The 18,005-nt window shown below is 30.0% G+C and overlaps 1 protein-coding gene across 3 annotated transcripts in view; it reads right to left on the bottom strand.

Annotated features, from left to right (window-relative positions):
* Nucleotides 1–18,005, bottom strand: part of LOC145335104 (P2X purinoceptor 4-like) — a 129,775-nt gene that overhangs the window by 99,236 nt on the left and 12,534 nt on the right. For 2 of the 3 annotated variants that reach the window (XM_080180822.1, XM_080180824.1), the window contains exons 5-8: nt 9,916–9,977; nt 8,555–8,599; nt 4,313–4,430; nt 2,411–2,501 (exon numbers count right to left, since the gene is read on the bottom strand). In XM_080180822.1, the coding sequence (XP_080036948.1) occupies nt 2,411–2,501; nt 4,313–4,430; nt 8,555–8,599; nt 9,916–9,977 (316 nt within the window). The remainder of the gene's footprint in view (nt 1–2,410; nt 2,502–4,312; nt 4,431–8,554; nt 8,600–9,915; nt 9,978–18,005) is intronic. The other variant, XM_080180823.1, reaches the window with a different exon arrangement.

Genomic DNA, 18,005 nt, shown 5'->3' with positions numbered 1-18,005 from the left:
ACTATAGATATGGATATATTATTGAAATTATTGCTTTAAAGGTTTGATCAAAGCTTGTTTTAATCAATTAATCAGGATTCATTGAAAGTAAACAAAGTTTAAAGTCAAAATTGTTTTTTTTTTTCAAACTTTGGGTACAATTATCAATTAGAGGTAACCACCACCTTCCAGAGAAAGATTACCATTAGAAAAAAATCTTCTCATCCCTCCCCCCCCCCCAAAAAAAAAAAAGGTATGAATTAAAACAATAATTTGATTTTTGAGTAGCTTCAAACCCAACATAATTTTGACGAAATTCATTTCCAAATGACTTATGCATTGATTCAAAACTTGGGTTGAATCTTAATACAAATCAAAATGTAAAAGTACATGTCATATATTTGAACTACCTTCATCCATTGATGATTGAATAAAACAAGAACATGTATGTCCATCAATTGCAAATAAAAGTTTTGAAAATTAAATACAAAATAAACTTTGAAGAAATATTTAAGTAGAAAACAGTTTGGCGTTCAACTTTTCTGCAACAAAAAAAAAACACAAAAACTTAATTTATCTTAATTTGATTTTTTAAAGTTAAAAAACTCTTTTAGCTATATCTTTCCTTCTGTAAATTATAATTAGTGGTTAAAAAGTTTGAACACTGAATATTTGTACAACCCAATCAAAAGATATTTAACCAACGAATGAGATACTTTGTTTTTAAAGATTTGAGTACAATCCAATGTACCTCCCTCAGACAAGAATCAATATGTGAAAAATGAAAATATGGAAAGTGTCATGTGTTACATCAAGAAAAAATACGTCTAATTCCATCTCTTTTTTAGGGGTTTTCTTTCTCACTTCTAATTTCATCTTTGCTTTTTAAACGTTTTTTTATGACGTCACACATGACACTTTACGTATCATTATCAATATGTGAAAAACCACCAATAGTATTACTGACTTACAAATTGTGGAGAAGCTTCCCTGCATATATTGTAGTATAAAAAGTGTTTTATGTGCTCGGACTTGCCAAATAAAGTTATTGATAAAGACAAAATGCATCTCTGATAACCTGATCAATATCAGAATCTTTATTCATACAGAACTGAAAAAAAAATTTTTAAAACTATATTTTGTTTAATTTTTTTGAAGTCAAACTATCAATATTTTCAGAATCGCAGCTACTCTATAATTTCATTTGTCTGTCAGTCTGTCCGTAAGATAGACAACGGAAATTTCCAGATACCCCTAAATTTACACCTACTCCCCCAAAAATATAAAGCTTGGACGTCCTTGTCAATCGCATCTAGACCACAAACAAACTAATGTGATAAAAAAGTTCTTTTTATAGATAGGTTAAAAAAAGTTTTTGATGGTCCAGAAAAAGATTCAATAAAAGCATCTTAGAAAAGCTTTGTATATAACATACATTTTGGATTATTAAACTATTTTCTATATAAAAAAAAAACTTACTGAACTGTAAAAACGTAAGTCAAAACCAAATCTTATTTCATCTAATTCAGGTTGACAAAAAGAGTAGACAATAAAAATCAGAGATCTAGAGGGATAAGACAGTGGACGAGGTATTCATATACAATACACTCCCTGTGATGATAAACAAAATTATTGGTTTGGAAACTTCTAGTTAAGAACCAACCAATAAAATTCAATATAAGTAAACATTTTTTTTAGTTTTAAGTTTTTTGGCCAACGATAGGATTACATGATTATAAAAATTGGGTACAAGTATAATTTACAGTTCAATATCCCCTCCCTTCCTGCAAAATAGTCATCATAATCACTTTAAGAAAAAATCCTTCCTCCAAGTATTGTTGTAATTTTTTATGGTTGTTGTCATCCTTGTTTGAAACATAATACATTTGGGTTACCAGTTGTAAGTTGATATCTTAACTCACTAGCAAGTTCTCAATCAACAACTCAACAAGGATGACAACATCTATAAGTAGCAAAGCATAAAATATAATGGATGGACAAACAGACAAAGTTATTTATAAAGCAGATGTTCAGTGGTCACCATAATAGGTTTAGAGGGATAAGATTGTAAAAATACAATCACAAAACTTTTACTTATTAATACAAATAAAAAATCTTTTGTAGTATTACCGACATACCCACTAACCAAATTAGTTGTATACCTGATGCTATGTGGTAAATGTATCTTCACAAAAAATATTAGATGTCTATCTTAAATATCAGCTCTGAATATCATTTTTCACACAGTGTTACAGAAGCATGGACGAACAGACAAAAATGAATTATATAATAGCTTCGCTTCTTAAAAAAACAAAATCATTTTTAACAAAATGTATAAAAAGTCCGTCTTCATAAGAGTTGATGTAGCTTTCCAAGTTAAGATAGGACTTTCATACAAAAATTTTTAGTGTCTAGATAAAAAAAAACTTACTTTTTCTAAGACTTCTATTTTTTGTGCATGACAGGGAAGTATTATGAATGTGATCATCTACTGTACACATTACTGGTACCTCTCTTGGGTCCTTAACATAGAAACTATAGATAGATAGTATTGTATATATGATCATCTACTGTACACATTACTGGTACCTCTCTTGGGTCCTTAACATAGAAACTATAGATAGATAGTATTGTATATATGATCATCTACTGTACACATTACTGGTACCTCTCTTGGATCCTTAACATAGAAACTATAGATAGATAGTATTGTATATATGATCATACTGTACACATTACTGGTACCTCTCTTGGATCCTTAACATAGAAACTATAGATAGATAGTATTGTATATATGATCATACTGTACACATTACTGGTCCCTCTCTTGGATCCTTAACATAGAAACTATAGATAGATAGTATTGTATATATGATCATACTGTACACATTACTGGTACCTCTCTTGGATCCTTAACATAGAAACTATAGATAGATAGTATTGTATATATGATCATACTGTACACATTACTGGTACCTCTCTTGGATCCTTAACATAGAAACTATAGATAGATAGTATTGTATATATGATCATACTGTACACATTACTGGTCCCTCTTTTGGGTCTTTAAATAGGCTCTCTGCAAAACAGGACTAGAAATAGGAGAAAAGCTACTGTTAAAATACGACAAAACCCGCTACTTCGTTTTATCCATGATCCAAAGATAATCCTTGGCTAATAAATTGAAAATCAGACTTGGTGGATTTTAAAAATAGATAAATGGAATGTCTTGGAGAAATAAATCTTAAATCCACCTCAATTTACATTTTTAAGAATTTTTCCCTATAAATTCTAACCTAATATTTAAAATCTAAAATATCAAATTTAACTAGAAGGAAGCAAGGAAAGGATAAGTAATCTAAAGAATGTTTTACAGCAAAAAGTAAGCAAAATAGTATCCCAAAACATGAATATTTTTTTCAGGGATCGGAAGCCTCACGTAATCCGCGCATAAGCCTCAGTTTTTGTGAGCAGAAAAAAAAATTTAAGAAAGAAGGATTGTCTGCTAAAGAGCCGTTTTTTACATCCAGCTGAATTTTATAGTAATAAAATCACGATTTTACTGAGGCTTACACGCGGCTTACGTGAGGCTTCCGATCCCTGATTTTTTTGTATCAGTTTATAAAATTGCAGTATTAGAGATCAGAATTACTTTTGTTTGTTAAAATTTAATGCAAAATAATTTTCCATAGATTAAATGTCCCTACTTAACGAATAAAATTTATGTGTTGACTGTATGTTTATCAGTTGAAAACACACAAAGCTTAAATACTTTAGAGTCACCTATAAATTACAGTTTTCCTATTGAAAAAGTAAATCTTTGAGTATTTAATGGAGGGAAAAGCCAGTCAAACAAGGATGACAACATCCTTGAAGGCGTGGCTTCAAATTCAGAAATTAGGAAAAACATTATATAGAGTGAAAAGATTTGAATATTGAAGAAACAAATCATACAAATTTTACAAAAATGTATATTATCAAATAATAATTATTAAGTAATATATTATCAAGTTGAATATCTACTTAATTACGTCTTAAACGTGAATAGTGCTTCACCCATAGCCTATAGACGATAATAGGGAAGCTGGGGTTAGAAAATAACCTAAAACATCCCCAGAACACATAAAAGGCTTTCATGAATAGTACAACTAATTCAAACCCGCAATTTCAAAGGTATTAAGACAAAAAAAACCTTACTACTTTAAATAGGGTTATAGGGTTGCTATGAATATAAAATCATTCTTAATAGTTTTAGAAATCACCTGTTCATAAGTCAGTCAATAGAATTAGAGGCATGTGGTAACAAAAAAAAATCTAAAAGAAGTTTGTTTACCTCCGGACAAGTTCCCCAGGTTTGGTTTGGTGTGATGACGACATTTGTGGTAACAAAAAAGGCGCCATTTTCTGCTGGCGGTATGACGTAATCAGCCTCGTCCCAGACACGTTCATACCTAAAAATATTTAGAATTGCATTTTTTATTAAATCCCTTATTTTTACCATTGGACCGCCCAAAACACCAATACCTTTAATCAATTAGAAGCATTTGTATGAATAAAATATATTTTATATACATGCTATGAAGCAGAAAATAGTGCCTAATAAAAATGACGAAATAAAATACTAATGACCAATGATAGGTCAGCATATAATATACCATTTGTCAATACAAATGTATAATGGACAATCATTGTTCATTTGTATTGTATGACGTCATTTTTTAGGCACTAGTTTGCTTCTACACATGCTATGTCAGGTACAGAAAGGTTCTAAAGAACCCCAAATTATCAAAGGTCAGGAAAACGTTTTCTTGAGGTCAGTTATGGGGGTCCAATGAAGAACAAAGCATTCTACCGAGTGAAGAAAAAAAATATTTCCAAATTTTAATACAATAAATAATTAAGATCTTAAAAAGAGTTTGTAATTCTAAACTATTTATTAATAAATGTAAAATATTTTTTATGTTAAAAATTTGCATGTTTTTTTTTCTTTGTAAAGTATGCATTCTTTCATCACATTACATTGCCTTAAAAACAATAAAATAATAGAAGAGGGGTAAAAATATTGTTCTTTATGCCTAACCCCTGCGGGGGCTCAAACCCTACCAGACTAACCTGTACTCAATATTAATTAACCTGACAAAAATAAGTCCATTATACAAAAACAACAATCACTCTCTCCCATTCTCGTAATTTATTTCAGAAAAGGAAAGGGGTTTCTATCCTCGTCAAGCATTTTGTGGAAAACCTCAGCTACAGCCAAGCCACCTTTATTTTTAAAGGTGAAGTCAAGCATTTCTAAAAAAAGCCTAGATTTGCCCTGAGCATATTTTCGACAAAAATAAAATGAATTATATTCCATTTCCCTTTTTTTCATGCAATATCAAGCAAAAAAAATGCTATGAATTAAAAATAATATTAATATTCTATAATTCTTAACCTTTGCTTTCCAATGAGGCACGTGCACAGAAATATTGACAGTGGATTTATTCTTGAGTGAGCTATATAAAACGAAGGGAATGTCATGTAAATGTTTTTTTTTCTATTCCTAACATCTCTCTCCCCAAAAAAATCCTAAAATTGAATAGGCATGAAAATTGAAAATTGTAATTTAATATTTTTTTATTTTTATCGCGTGGTTTTCCCTTTTTCAAGAATTAGCGTACGATCTTTTCCGTAAAATATGTTTCTTATGCGCAAAAATTGGCAACTATGATAATAAATAATATGATACATTTTTCGGAAGTTATAACATTTCAGATAATACTCATAACCCAAGCAACTATTAAAAGATTTTCTAGTGATATGCATACGATCATTTCCGTTGGATAAAAACCAGTTCTGAGCAAAATTGTCATGCATCGCACTATAGAAAATTGCCGACCAAAAAGAAATAAAAAAACATGAAAGTAATCCTATGACTTTTATTTTACTATTTGCGGGAAACAGGCTATAATATGATTAGATAAGTAACTATTATAAATTACGTTTATGAAGTCTTTGCATTCAATAAATATTATTCCATTTAATTCAAAGAAAATAATTACATAAATGTTTTAATAAATAATGTTTTTGACAAGTGTATTTTTTGTTAAAAAATAAATGATACTTTCCAGTACACAAAGAAAGTTACTTAATCCTTATATTAAAGTAACAAGATGTCTTTCTGTCTATCTGTAGATCTTGCTAACTGCTAAGCCGATATGGTTCTTTCAAGAAAAGTTTCTGATGGGTGCAAGGAAGGTTTACAACTATTACAGGGGAGGGTACCTCCACCCCCCCCCCCCTTTATTAATATTTGCTGGTTCTAATTTATACTAAAAAATCATGTATAGCATCATTTTATATCCAGTTTTCTACGAGTATAAAAATGCACAATCATAAGATTAAAATAAGTTTTCTTAGCTCGAGCCTTTGGCACATCGGTGCTGTTTACATCTTATAATTTTCATTTTAATATCCGCGGGAAGCTGTCTATAATCAATAACTATTATTCTATGACTATGTCTGGTCTTGTTTTTATTTTTTTTTTTGTAAAGTTGAACACTTGTGTTATTTTGAAACATTATATACAGAAAAAAAAATTATCTCAATAATATATTTAAGAATTTATGTTTTTAATACATTTATGTCATATAATCATGTTTTTTCTACTCTAAAATGTATTTAAAAATGTTTATATGTAAAAGTATAAAATGTGGATGGAGTCGGTTCCAGGGACTTTAAGGGGTAAGACAAGGGATGATGAAATAATGCACAGCACCAATGAAGATAAACAAATGACACCCCTAAAATATTTGTTGAAATGTTTGGGCACTTACTAAAACGTTAATTTTAACTTTTAAGTACCAGTATAATTTACAGATCATTATCCCCCTCCTACTTAGTTCTTAGCCCTATCAAAAACAAAATTCACGTGAAGATTTAATTATTTCAGACGATGATTTGAATTATGCTAAAGGCACAATATCTAAAATATTTATGAGAAACGTGTCCTAAAATTTGTGATTTTGTTTTAACCCATTCGTGACAAGCCCCCAAAGTTTAAAGTTTTGATTCACAGAGGTTCAACAAAATAATTTTTTTCTTCAATAATTACTTAACAGAATTCAAAAAGTAAGGTGTCAAATTAAGGTGTCTTACTATTTTTGTTCATAATGGCAATTTTCTTCTTTTTTTTGTTGCGTTCTAGTACCTTAAACCCAACTTTTTAAAGATAAAACTTAAATTACTTTAAAAATAAGAGGTATACAAAAAACTATTGCATATCTAAATGCTATGGATCATTTTACATCTACTACTTACTAAAAGCACCGACTAGCTATTTTTTTTAACTAACAAAAGTTAGGACACGTTCTTTACTTTTTATGAATTTATTCATAACGTTTCCTTGTAGTCATGTAGAATATTTATCAAATATAAAAATGTTTTTTTAAGTTTGTTAAAAGCAACAGCCCAGTCAAAAAATACATGGCTTTAAAAATGTCTTTTCCAGTTTGCCTTCAAAAACGAAAGATAATCGCTATATCATGATGAAAAATCATGTATAGCATCTTATTACAGAAATTTTTTATGAATATTAGAATAAAAGCCATAAAATTGAAACAAGTTTTGTAAACCAAGGCCTTCGGCTCATCGACGCTAACAGACAGGTTAAGATCTTATAATCTTGCATTTTAATATTCGCGGAAACCTGTCTACAATACGAGCGATATATTACTATTCTGATAATTTCATACTTGAGAAAAAAGTTGCACTTCATGCAAAAGTCAAATTGAAAAATAATCAATACATTATAAAAAAAATCAAAAGGATATTTTTTAAAGAAATGAAGGTATAATATTTAAGATTTTTAAAAAATTTTGTTCTTTAAAAATAAACAGAAGAACCATCAATTAATTAAGAAATCTATCTTAACAATTGTTTTCAAATCAAAGGGGAGGGGGTAGGTTGTGCTAAAGTTTCGTAAAGGTGTGAGTTTTAAGGCTTAAAAAAAGTAGTAGAACAATAATATTCACTAAATATAAATATATATAAAAAAAAATTCCATGGTTCTATTCAATAAGGAATACACATATTTAGTGAATATTATCATTCTGCTACTGTTTTTAAGCCTTAAAACTCACACCTTTACGGAATTTTAGCTCAATCTACCTCCCCCTTATAAAGTGTGTGCAAAAAAAGTGCATTTGCTTCCTCGCTCCTTTATAACCACAAATAGCAAAAAAAAAATTATGATGATATTTGAAAACTAGAGCTTGTAACCAGTCCAGTGCAAGCTGAGCAATTGCAATTATATTAAAATACATTTTTTGCACACAAATTAAGTCTGTTCAACTGTTTGTTTCCAAAAATAATTGTCAATATTTGATGTGTTTATAATATATTTGAGACAGGAATAAGGTATAACCAACAAGCGAAATAAATCTAAAATAATATTTGGGGGGCAGATAAAAAGTTGTTAAAACAAAAGCTGAAAATCACGTAAGGTTTCATGATTTTTTCGAATTAATTTCGTTGTTGGTAAAAGCTGTATTTGAGGTAGAAAATGTGCAGTACATGGAAGGTTTGTGCTAACCTGTTATTTCTCAATTCACCAGAATATGAGGACATTTCTTCATATCTAATGAAACATTACAAAAGTTGAGTCAGACAGACAGGTCAATTTGGGACACTTTTAAAAATCAATTTTTCTCTTAAATCAACATTTTTTAATAAGAAATAAAAGTGCTTTACCTAAAAGTTTCCAGCAAGTTTTAAAACACCTCTCCCCGTACTCCATGTGAAATAATATAGTTGGAAAGTTTTTTTTTTCTTCTAGCCTAGTCTCATCGAGAGGTCTTAACCCTGAGGGGCCTATATCTGTGGAGCTGCCCTAACCCTGTACTGAATAGGGTTGGGCCGGATACTTTTTTGGCCGGATACCGGATATCCGGCTGATTTCAAATGCCGGATATCCGGTAACCGGCCGGATATCCGGTCAACGCAGGATATCCGGCAAATATACGGTTACCCGGCCAAATTACCGGATATCCGGCCGGATAACCGGCAAAATTACCAGATATTAAAGTATTAAAAAAAAATTTCTTCAGAAATTTACATAAAGTTAAACTTATTCAGAAAAAATGTTCTTCTAGCTTTAATAATAAGAAAATTATAGCCATTTAAGATTTTAAAAAGCAGATTTTTGGTGTAAAGTATCAAAAATTATAGAGCCGGGTATCCGGCCGGATAGTTTCAATATCCGGTATCCGGCCACACCGGATATCCGGCCCAACCCTAGTACTGAATACAACTAATCTAAACTGATCCCATAAAAAATACAAACACACGTAAAACTACCCCGAACAAATTTTAGTCTAGAAAAGGGGAATTTTGTTTATCATATAAGTTTGGACTTGTCAATGTTTTAGTGTCCCAATTTGACCTGTATGTTTGAAAATAAAGCATTCTTACGGTAAAATAATATATATAAAATATATATTTGAAAAATATGTTTTAAAAATTACTTGTTCTTTAATTTCTAAATAGATTATATGATTATTTACATAAATTTCTTAATTAAGTAGGTATACAGTTAATATTAAACTATAAGCTTGGTTAAACATTAAATATATAAAAAATACATATTAAAAACAAAGTTTGTTGTTAAATGCAAGGATGTTCAAGGGGGTAGGAGGAAAAGGGGTGTTTACCCTCTCCATGCAAATTTTGGGGAGCCTACGAAATTCTTGGAAATACATTAGATTACCCTTTTATTCCAAAACCTTTTAAAGCACTCATTTCACTCAACCCCCCCCCCCCAAAAAAAAAAAAAAAAAGCTTGGACAACCTTGGATAATTTTTTTGTAGTTATTTTCTCAACCAAACCTAGATTAATTTTAACTGTATACTTGTCAAAGAAAGAAAATGATAAAAAATGTATGAAAAAAAACTTACCTTTTCATTGTATCTGGATGTAGACTCAGGTTTCCAATTTGAGATATGGAATAACCTTTCACCTAAATAATCACAAGAATAATAGATATAATCAAGGATGTCTAATGGGGGGGGGGGGGAAGGTAAAGTGGTAAATACCCCCAAAAAATTTTGAAGTTTAAATTTTTATCCCCAAAAAAATCAAAAAGCTTGGACGTCCTTACCTATATGATATTAAAAGATTTTAAAGATTTTGAATTTCCCCCCCCCCCAAAAAAAAAATTAAAATTAAATCTTGGACGCCTTTGTAAATAATCTAGGGACAAACTGTCTACGAATAGGAAAAATACAGCTGATAGGAAAACAGTGGAGAAACCAATCCTCCATATTATTGGTAAGAAGATGTAAATATTTTGTTACGAAGGGTAATTTTTTTATTAAATCATGGAAAGAAAACAAAGTAGCGGGTTTCGTCGTATTTTCACAGTAGCTTTTTTCCTATTTCTTGCCCCTGCGGGGAGCTTTCACCCTGCGAAACCTAATTCTTAAATCTGCGGGGCAAAAGCTACTGTGAAAATACGACAAAACCCGATATTTCGTTTTCTTTCCATGATCCTATTTTTTCATTTTGTTCGCATAACGTTTCAGCTATAGATAGTCACGTTTCTTAGGATAAATGGAGGCACATCTGCTTTATTGTTGATATAAGGAAAATTGGATAATTATATCAAGATAAAAAGGGAAAATGGATCCTAAATGATAAACTGTTAAACTTATTATGTTAACAATTATCATAAAAAAAACATGATTTATAAAACTGAGACAAAAAAGGTAAAAAAAAAGTAATATACACAAATGATTACAGTTGATATCATGCATCATTTAATCTGAGCCTATTATACTACCTCCCTCAAATAACAAATCTCTAAAGAAACTTCAAATTAAAAGAGTGGTAAATTTTGTCGGATAAATTTCAACCTTCCCAGTGACTGTAAATAAAGTACATAAAGTAACAGGATTTCTGTTTATCTGTCTAAACCGAAGAATCTCGCTAACCGCTGAACCAATGTGCTTCTCATAGGTCCTGGAAAGGTTTATAGCTATTTTGGGAGAGGGTATTACCGTAGAAATCAGAGAAATAATATAAAAAAAGCAATTTTGGCAATTAAATAAAAAACATAATTAACACCATTTAGTGGCGAAAAAAATATTTTTGGTAAATAGCTGATTTTTACATAGATTGAAAAGAAACATTTTTAGAGGCCTTGAGGGGCGTAGCTTCACTGTTAAAAAAAACTAAATAAGTTAAGCGATTAATAATATTTTCTGTTACAAACAGACAAACAAAAAAAGGAAACTGTAAAAGATTTTGTCTCTGAGTACTATTCTAGTGTCTAATTGATTGATAGAATTACATTACAGCACTGTAGTCTACACTTATCAAATCAGAATAATTCTTTTTTTACACAGAATAATACAATATAGAATAAATACTCTAGCACTGAAGTCTTTGAAATGATAATTATTTATCTTACATGATTTTGAATTATATTCTATAGTTCTGTAATAAAACCAGAAAATTCTTTTTTTACGTAGAATAATACCATATAGAATTATATTCTATCCTGAAGTCTTATATATTACATTACAACACTGTAGTCTACACTTATCAAATCAGAATAATTCTTGTTTTACATAGAATAATATTATATAGAATCCTATCCTGAAACAAAAGTCTTATATGACATGTAAAACTATTGTTTAGAATTACATTACAACACTGTAGTCTACACATATCAAATCAGAATAATTCTTTTTTTACATAGAATAATATGGTATAGAATCCTATCCTGAAACAAAAGTCTTATATGACATGTAAAACTATTCTAATGAATTACATTACAGCACTGTAGTCTACACTTATCAATTTAGAATAATTCTTTTTTTACACAGAATAATACAATATAGAATTCTATTCAAGCACTAAACTCTTGACTTTGAAAATTAGATAAAATTATCTTGCATAGAATACTATTATTTTAATTTCATTACAGAACTGTAGTCTACACTTATCAAATCAGAATAATTATTTTTTTTACACAGAATAATACCATATAGAATCATACCCTAGCACTAAAGTCTAGACTTTAAAATAAGAATAAATCTTACAACTTCATTATTGAATTACATTACAGTGTTAAATCAGAAAATTTTTTTTTTACATAGAATAATAACATGTACAATCCTATCTACACTTTAAACTACCTATTAACAAATATGTTGGTATTATTCTATGTAATCCGTCTAAATGTAGACTACGTACTCTATCTTATAGCATCATCCAAACTACCTTTAAACAAATCTGTTAGTATTATTCTATGTTATCCAACTACATGTGGACTACCTACTCTATCTTATTTTCATCTCACCTTGACAATTAGTTATAAAACAAGAGACTCATGTGGAAATGTGGAAATATTAAAGTACTTATTCAACCTTAAGTCATAAAATTTTATTCCGTTTTTTTGGGGGGGGGCAGGGGGGATGAAACCCAATATTTTACCATAAAAATCCGGACCTCATTTATGAGGGACTGTCAGATTTACGAACAGACTGACATTGTTTTACTTTTTTATTTGGTGCATTATTTGCCAAATGTACCACTTTTCTGCACTACCTCTCCGATTTTGTTAATACTCTATATTTTGGTCCGTTGGGTGATTCAAGGATGCTGGATGGCCAAAAAAAAGTTTCAGAGTCCCTGGATGTCTAGATATCTAGCTATCTATGAAGGTAGGTAACAAAAATTTAAAAAACACCCATTTTTTCACAATTTTAAAAATTAATTTTTTCATCAATCTTACATCCAACCTATACATTTTATACACCAAAATGATCGTTTATTCATGTAGAAAGCGCACATAATGCTATTTTGGGCAAAACTCTAATTTTACATGGTGTCCAACAAAAAGTGTATTTTGGATATCTAGCGTAATACCCAAAATACCTGTCCGAAAAAAATCATTTTTTTTGGCTTAAATCCTGTGTTTCATCTGTAAGCATATGTGGTATATAACGGTTCGGACCACCCGGGACTATAAGGTTGTCAAATTTCACTTTGGGACACCCTGTAAATGTGATTTTTGCGTCTGTAGTGCTAAAACTTGGTCCAAATTGGCTATTTTTTTCAAATTACTCTAATATGTGTCTTAGTATGTTTGGCCATAGTGTTTTCTGACCAGATCAATATTTTCCTATTTTTTGGACACCCTGTATTTTCAAAAAAAGAGAAAATTTTTTTTTGTTTTTTTAAAATTTTTTTTTCTATTTTTAAGTTACTTAAAACTGTCATATAGATACAGATTTGGACTAATAACAAAAATATTTGCCTTTTTTACAAATTTTTACACTTTTGGGACACCCTGTGCATGTTTTTAAAAAATGATGGTTTTTGCCCATTTTCGGGAGGAAGGAGTCGTTTTAAGGCCATAGACTATTTCTTCATTTTTGTAGAACTTTTCAAGATACATAATTTGTTATTTATGCAAAAAGCGCAAAAAACGAACCGTTTTGCCGTTATTCACTGCCAAAGGCGGAATTTTTTACGTTTTTTGCCGTTCCCGAGGATTTAATGCGCATTTTAGGTAGGAAGACGTTGATTTTTCAAGATTACTCTGAAATACTTTTATTTAGACATTTTAATTTAATAAATTTCATGTGAAATAAAATTTTTTGTGCAGCTAACCGTTTTTCGTCGAGATGGATTTCAATTGTTAAAACAAGAAAATGAAGTGAATATAATATAATAATTGCTATAACTATAAGTAATAAAAGAAACATAAACTATGTGCATTTGAAATTACTTTTGACAAAAATGGGTTAGATATACAAAAATTTTTACTTCACATGAAATTTTGTAAATTAAATTTCCTAAATAAAAGTACTTCACAGTTATCTTGATAAATCAACGTCTTCTTACCAAAAATGCGCATTAAGTCCTCGGGAACGGCAAAAAACGTAAAAAATTCAGCCTTTGGCGGTAAATAACGGCAAAACGGTTCGTTTTTTGCGGTTTTTACATAAATAACAAATGATGTGTCTTGAAAAGTTCTACAAAAATGAAGAAATAGTCTATGGCCCTAAAACGTTTCCTTCCTCCCGAAAATGGGCAAAAACCATCATTTTTTAAAAACATGCACAGGGTGTCCCAAAAGTGTATAAATTTGTAAACTAGGCAAATATTTTTGTTATTAGTCCAAATCTGTATCTATATGACAGTTTTAAGTAACTTAAAAAAAGAAAAAAAAATTTAAAAAAAACAAAAAAAATTTTTCTCTTTTTTTGAAAATACAGGGTGTCCAAAAAATAGGAAAATATTGATCTGGTCAGAAAACACTATGGCCAAACATACTAAGACACATATTAGAGTAATTTGAAAAAAATAGCCAATTTGGACCAAGTTTTAGCACTACAGACGCAAAAATCACATTTACAGGGTGTCCCAAAGTGAAATTTGACAACCTTATAGTCCCGGGTGGTCCGAACCGTTATATACCACATATGCCCACAGATGAAACACAGGATTTAAGCCAAAAAAAATGATTTTTTTCGGACAGGTATTTTGGGTATTACGCTAGATATCCAAAATACACTTTTTGTTGGACACCCTGTAAAATTAGAGTTTTGCCCAAAATAGCATTATGTGCGCTTTCTACATGAATAAACGATCATTTTAGTGTATAAAATGTATAGGTTGGATGTAAGATTGATGAAAAAATTAATTTTTAAAATTGTGAAAAAATGGGTGTTTTTTAAATTTTTGTTACCTACCTTCATAGATAGCTAGATATCTAGGCATCCAGGGACTCTGAAACTTTTTTTTGGCCATCCAGCATCCTTGAATCACCCAACGGACCAAAATATAGAGTATTAACAAAATCGGAGAGGTAGTGCAGAAAAGTGGTACATTTGGCAAATAATGCACCATTTAGATAGCATATTTAACTAGTTTAAGATCTTGTTTGTCTTAAACTAAAATATGGAATTCAAATCATCTTCTGTAAACAAATATAAAATACATCTGCAGTTGACAAAATTACAGTCACTTTTTAACTGAGTAACTGCAATTCAAATATTTGTAATAAAAAAAATGTTTATTTACTTCACTTTTATGAGAAAGTCCAATCTGTCCCGATTTTGTATCACTTTTGAAAAGTGCGATTCCTGTGACGTCATATAAAAATGGTAGGGGGGAAGAAAATCTCTTCCCTTTTCTCCCCTCTCTTTTGAAGAGATTTTCTTCCCCCCTTCCCTTTTTCTTTCCCGAAACGTATAATACGTAACTGGAATCGCACTTTTAAAAGTGATACAAAATCGGGACAGATTGGGCTTTCTCCACTTTTATTTATCTTGAACTTAAAGTTTCGGGATTTCCCGCTAGTCTATGTATTAAACGATAAAATGATAGCGAGTATACAGTGATACATTGTAATTGAACAATGTTAAAAAGTATACTGGCCTATCATTAGTCATTTGTATTGTATGGCCTCATTTTTTATTAGGTACTAATGGCTGCTTCTAAAAATATAATAAAATATGACACCTAAACCTAGGTTTATCCTTTAATTTTTATAATTTGAAATATAGATATCTTTGGAAAATATAATTTTAGTTTAACTACTATGTATCTTTATATATAGCAAAGTTTAATATAGATAGACATTTAATACAATATTAATTTCAAATACTTCAAATTTATATAACTTAAATTATTTCTGATATTTTCCTCGTAATTATTCTAATTTGCAGAGCCAAATTCATTAGCGGAGCTACTCTACAATCTATACGTAATGCTTTTAAGTAGCGAAGCTATTCTTTAATTGACCCGGATTGTCTTTTACTTCTTCTTAGGCTTGCAGTTTAATTATACAACTTTACTTTATTCTTTTTCTCACACTTTAAAAGACAGTCTGCGATAATTTTTGCGGAAAATTTTAAAATACAGCCTGGAAATTATTTGTAATATTTGGCAGACAACATTTCAATTAAAATATTATTACAAAGATGTTGCTCCAGATTTTCATGTACTTGATACTCACATATGGTTAAAAAAATGATACCCCTCATCCACCATCTTTACCCCATCCCCTCCCCGTCTGCTGGATGAAAGAACTGAACAACAAATGAGGTCTATAATAGCAACCTACATTTCCACTGTTTAATTCAGCAAATATGCGCGGCGAGCATGGATAGTGTAGCGATAACTTAATGTCTATGGGAGGGAGGGGACATTAGACTGTAAAATACACTCGTATTTACTTATCGTTATCTTATTGGTTATATCTCAAATTTGAGTAATTTTAATCATTTTTTGATTGGCTTGATCCAAACTAGTCATGACCAAACATTTCAACTAATAATTCAATCTACTTAAAGGGTAATATTCCTAAAATCAAATATTGATCAATTGCTTGGGGTAATAATTTTTATTTATATAATAAATGGGATAATTTTTTTGCGTATATTCCGTAAAGTTGTGTTTTACTGTTTAGTCAAATTCACTTATTAAGCCAAATTGTTCTTAATTATGTCCATTTCATGTGAACCTAGTAATAGTGTCTAACTTTTTATCTTTGTGACGTAACAAAAATCGAAGGATGAGAGGGGAGGTGGGAAAGGAAACCTCTAAAAAAGAGATGGAGTTTTGTTACGTCACAAAGATAAAAAGTTAGACACTATTACTAGGTTCATTTCATGTAAATACATTTGGTCAAAATTGAGAACAGTTTAATTTAATAAGCGCATTTGACTAAATTGTTAACACACAACTTTACAGAAAATACTTGAAAAAATTACCCCCTTTATCTCAGACAGTCCTTTAAACTAATAATTTAAATCGCAAGTGATAGAAAAATAATAATAGAATGGATTGAAGAATAATTTTCTAAATTGTTTAATAAATTATCTTCAATAAATCCTCAGTTATTAATGATAACAATTTATTTTCTAAACAGCCAATCTAGAAATTTAGTTTTAGGACAATTTCTCAATATTTTTTTTATTTTGTTATTCATTCTTAAATTTATTCATAGTGCATAACGAGCACTGAACCCTACATTCCCTTATTTTTAAACAAGTTAGAAATAGATGGATGGAGGGGGTTAGATTTTTTATGCCCAACCCATGTGGGTCATTTACCTGCGGTGCCCTAGACCCGAGTACCTAATATGACTAGAACCTAACAACGAAAAATAACACATCTTTATTTTCATTTATTTCAAATGAGCAGGGAGTTTTGTGCTCGACTAGGCAATAAGTGGGAAACCACAACTTTTTTGCCTGTGTAGCCAGTGATTGGAACTAATTATCTCTAAATTAAAGCTTCTCCAACATATGTAATGTCATCCTTGTTAACGGGAATTGATAATAAGAGAAAAAAAGATAATTCTTTTACTGCAAATTATTTTGCATTCGACAATTACTGAAATTGCAAGATTTGCAAAATTAATATTGCTAAGATAAAATACCATCAAGGATGATTGTGTCTCAAAGCATAGCTTGGAACTCCGTGGGAGGGGGGGGGGGGCATTGAGATGTTTATTACACTAGTCCTCAATAATTTATAATAGCGTCTTCTTACTCGTTTGCAAAACAACTTTGAGGACTTTTATTGAATTTTGATTGGTTGGTTCCTAAAGATGAGTGTCCAAATGTTTCAACCACTTTTTATAATCTACTGCAGGGATGATTTTGTGTATCATCATTGAGGATATTAAAACAATTATAAACCTTGCCTGGACCTATACGATGCTTCACTGTAAAGGAGAATCATTTAAGTTTAAAACGTAGTTGTAATCAGTTTTTGGCGAAATTTAACAGATGAATTTTTATAGAAAAAAAAATTTGTTTAATTTTTTTTCAATATAATTCTGTATCTATCTCAAAAAAACATCATATTAGATACCACATTTTTTTGTTTATGTGTTTTGCCTCCATTTGATGGTATTATTCTTGTTTTATACTAAATAAACAATGAACATAGATTCATTTTATTAATCCTCAAAAAGATGCAAAAATTTTATTTATCTCATTCTAAAACTCATATTTTCATT

The sequence above is a fragment of the Acartia tonsa genome, chromosome 13 (genome assembly GCF_053477335.1).
Source record: "Acartia tonsa isolate MP-2025a chromosome 13, ASM5347733v1, whole genome shotgun sequence".
In the NCBI taxonomy this organism is placed as follows: domain Eukaryota; kingdom Metazoa; phylum Arthropoda; class Copepoda; order Calanoida; family Acartiidae; genus Acartia; species Acartia tonsa.
This window is presented reverse-complemented; position numbering and strand designations above follow the sequence as displayed.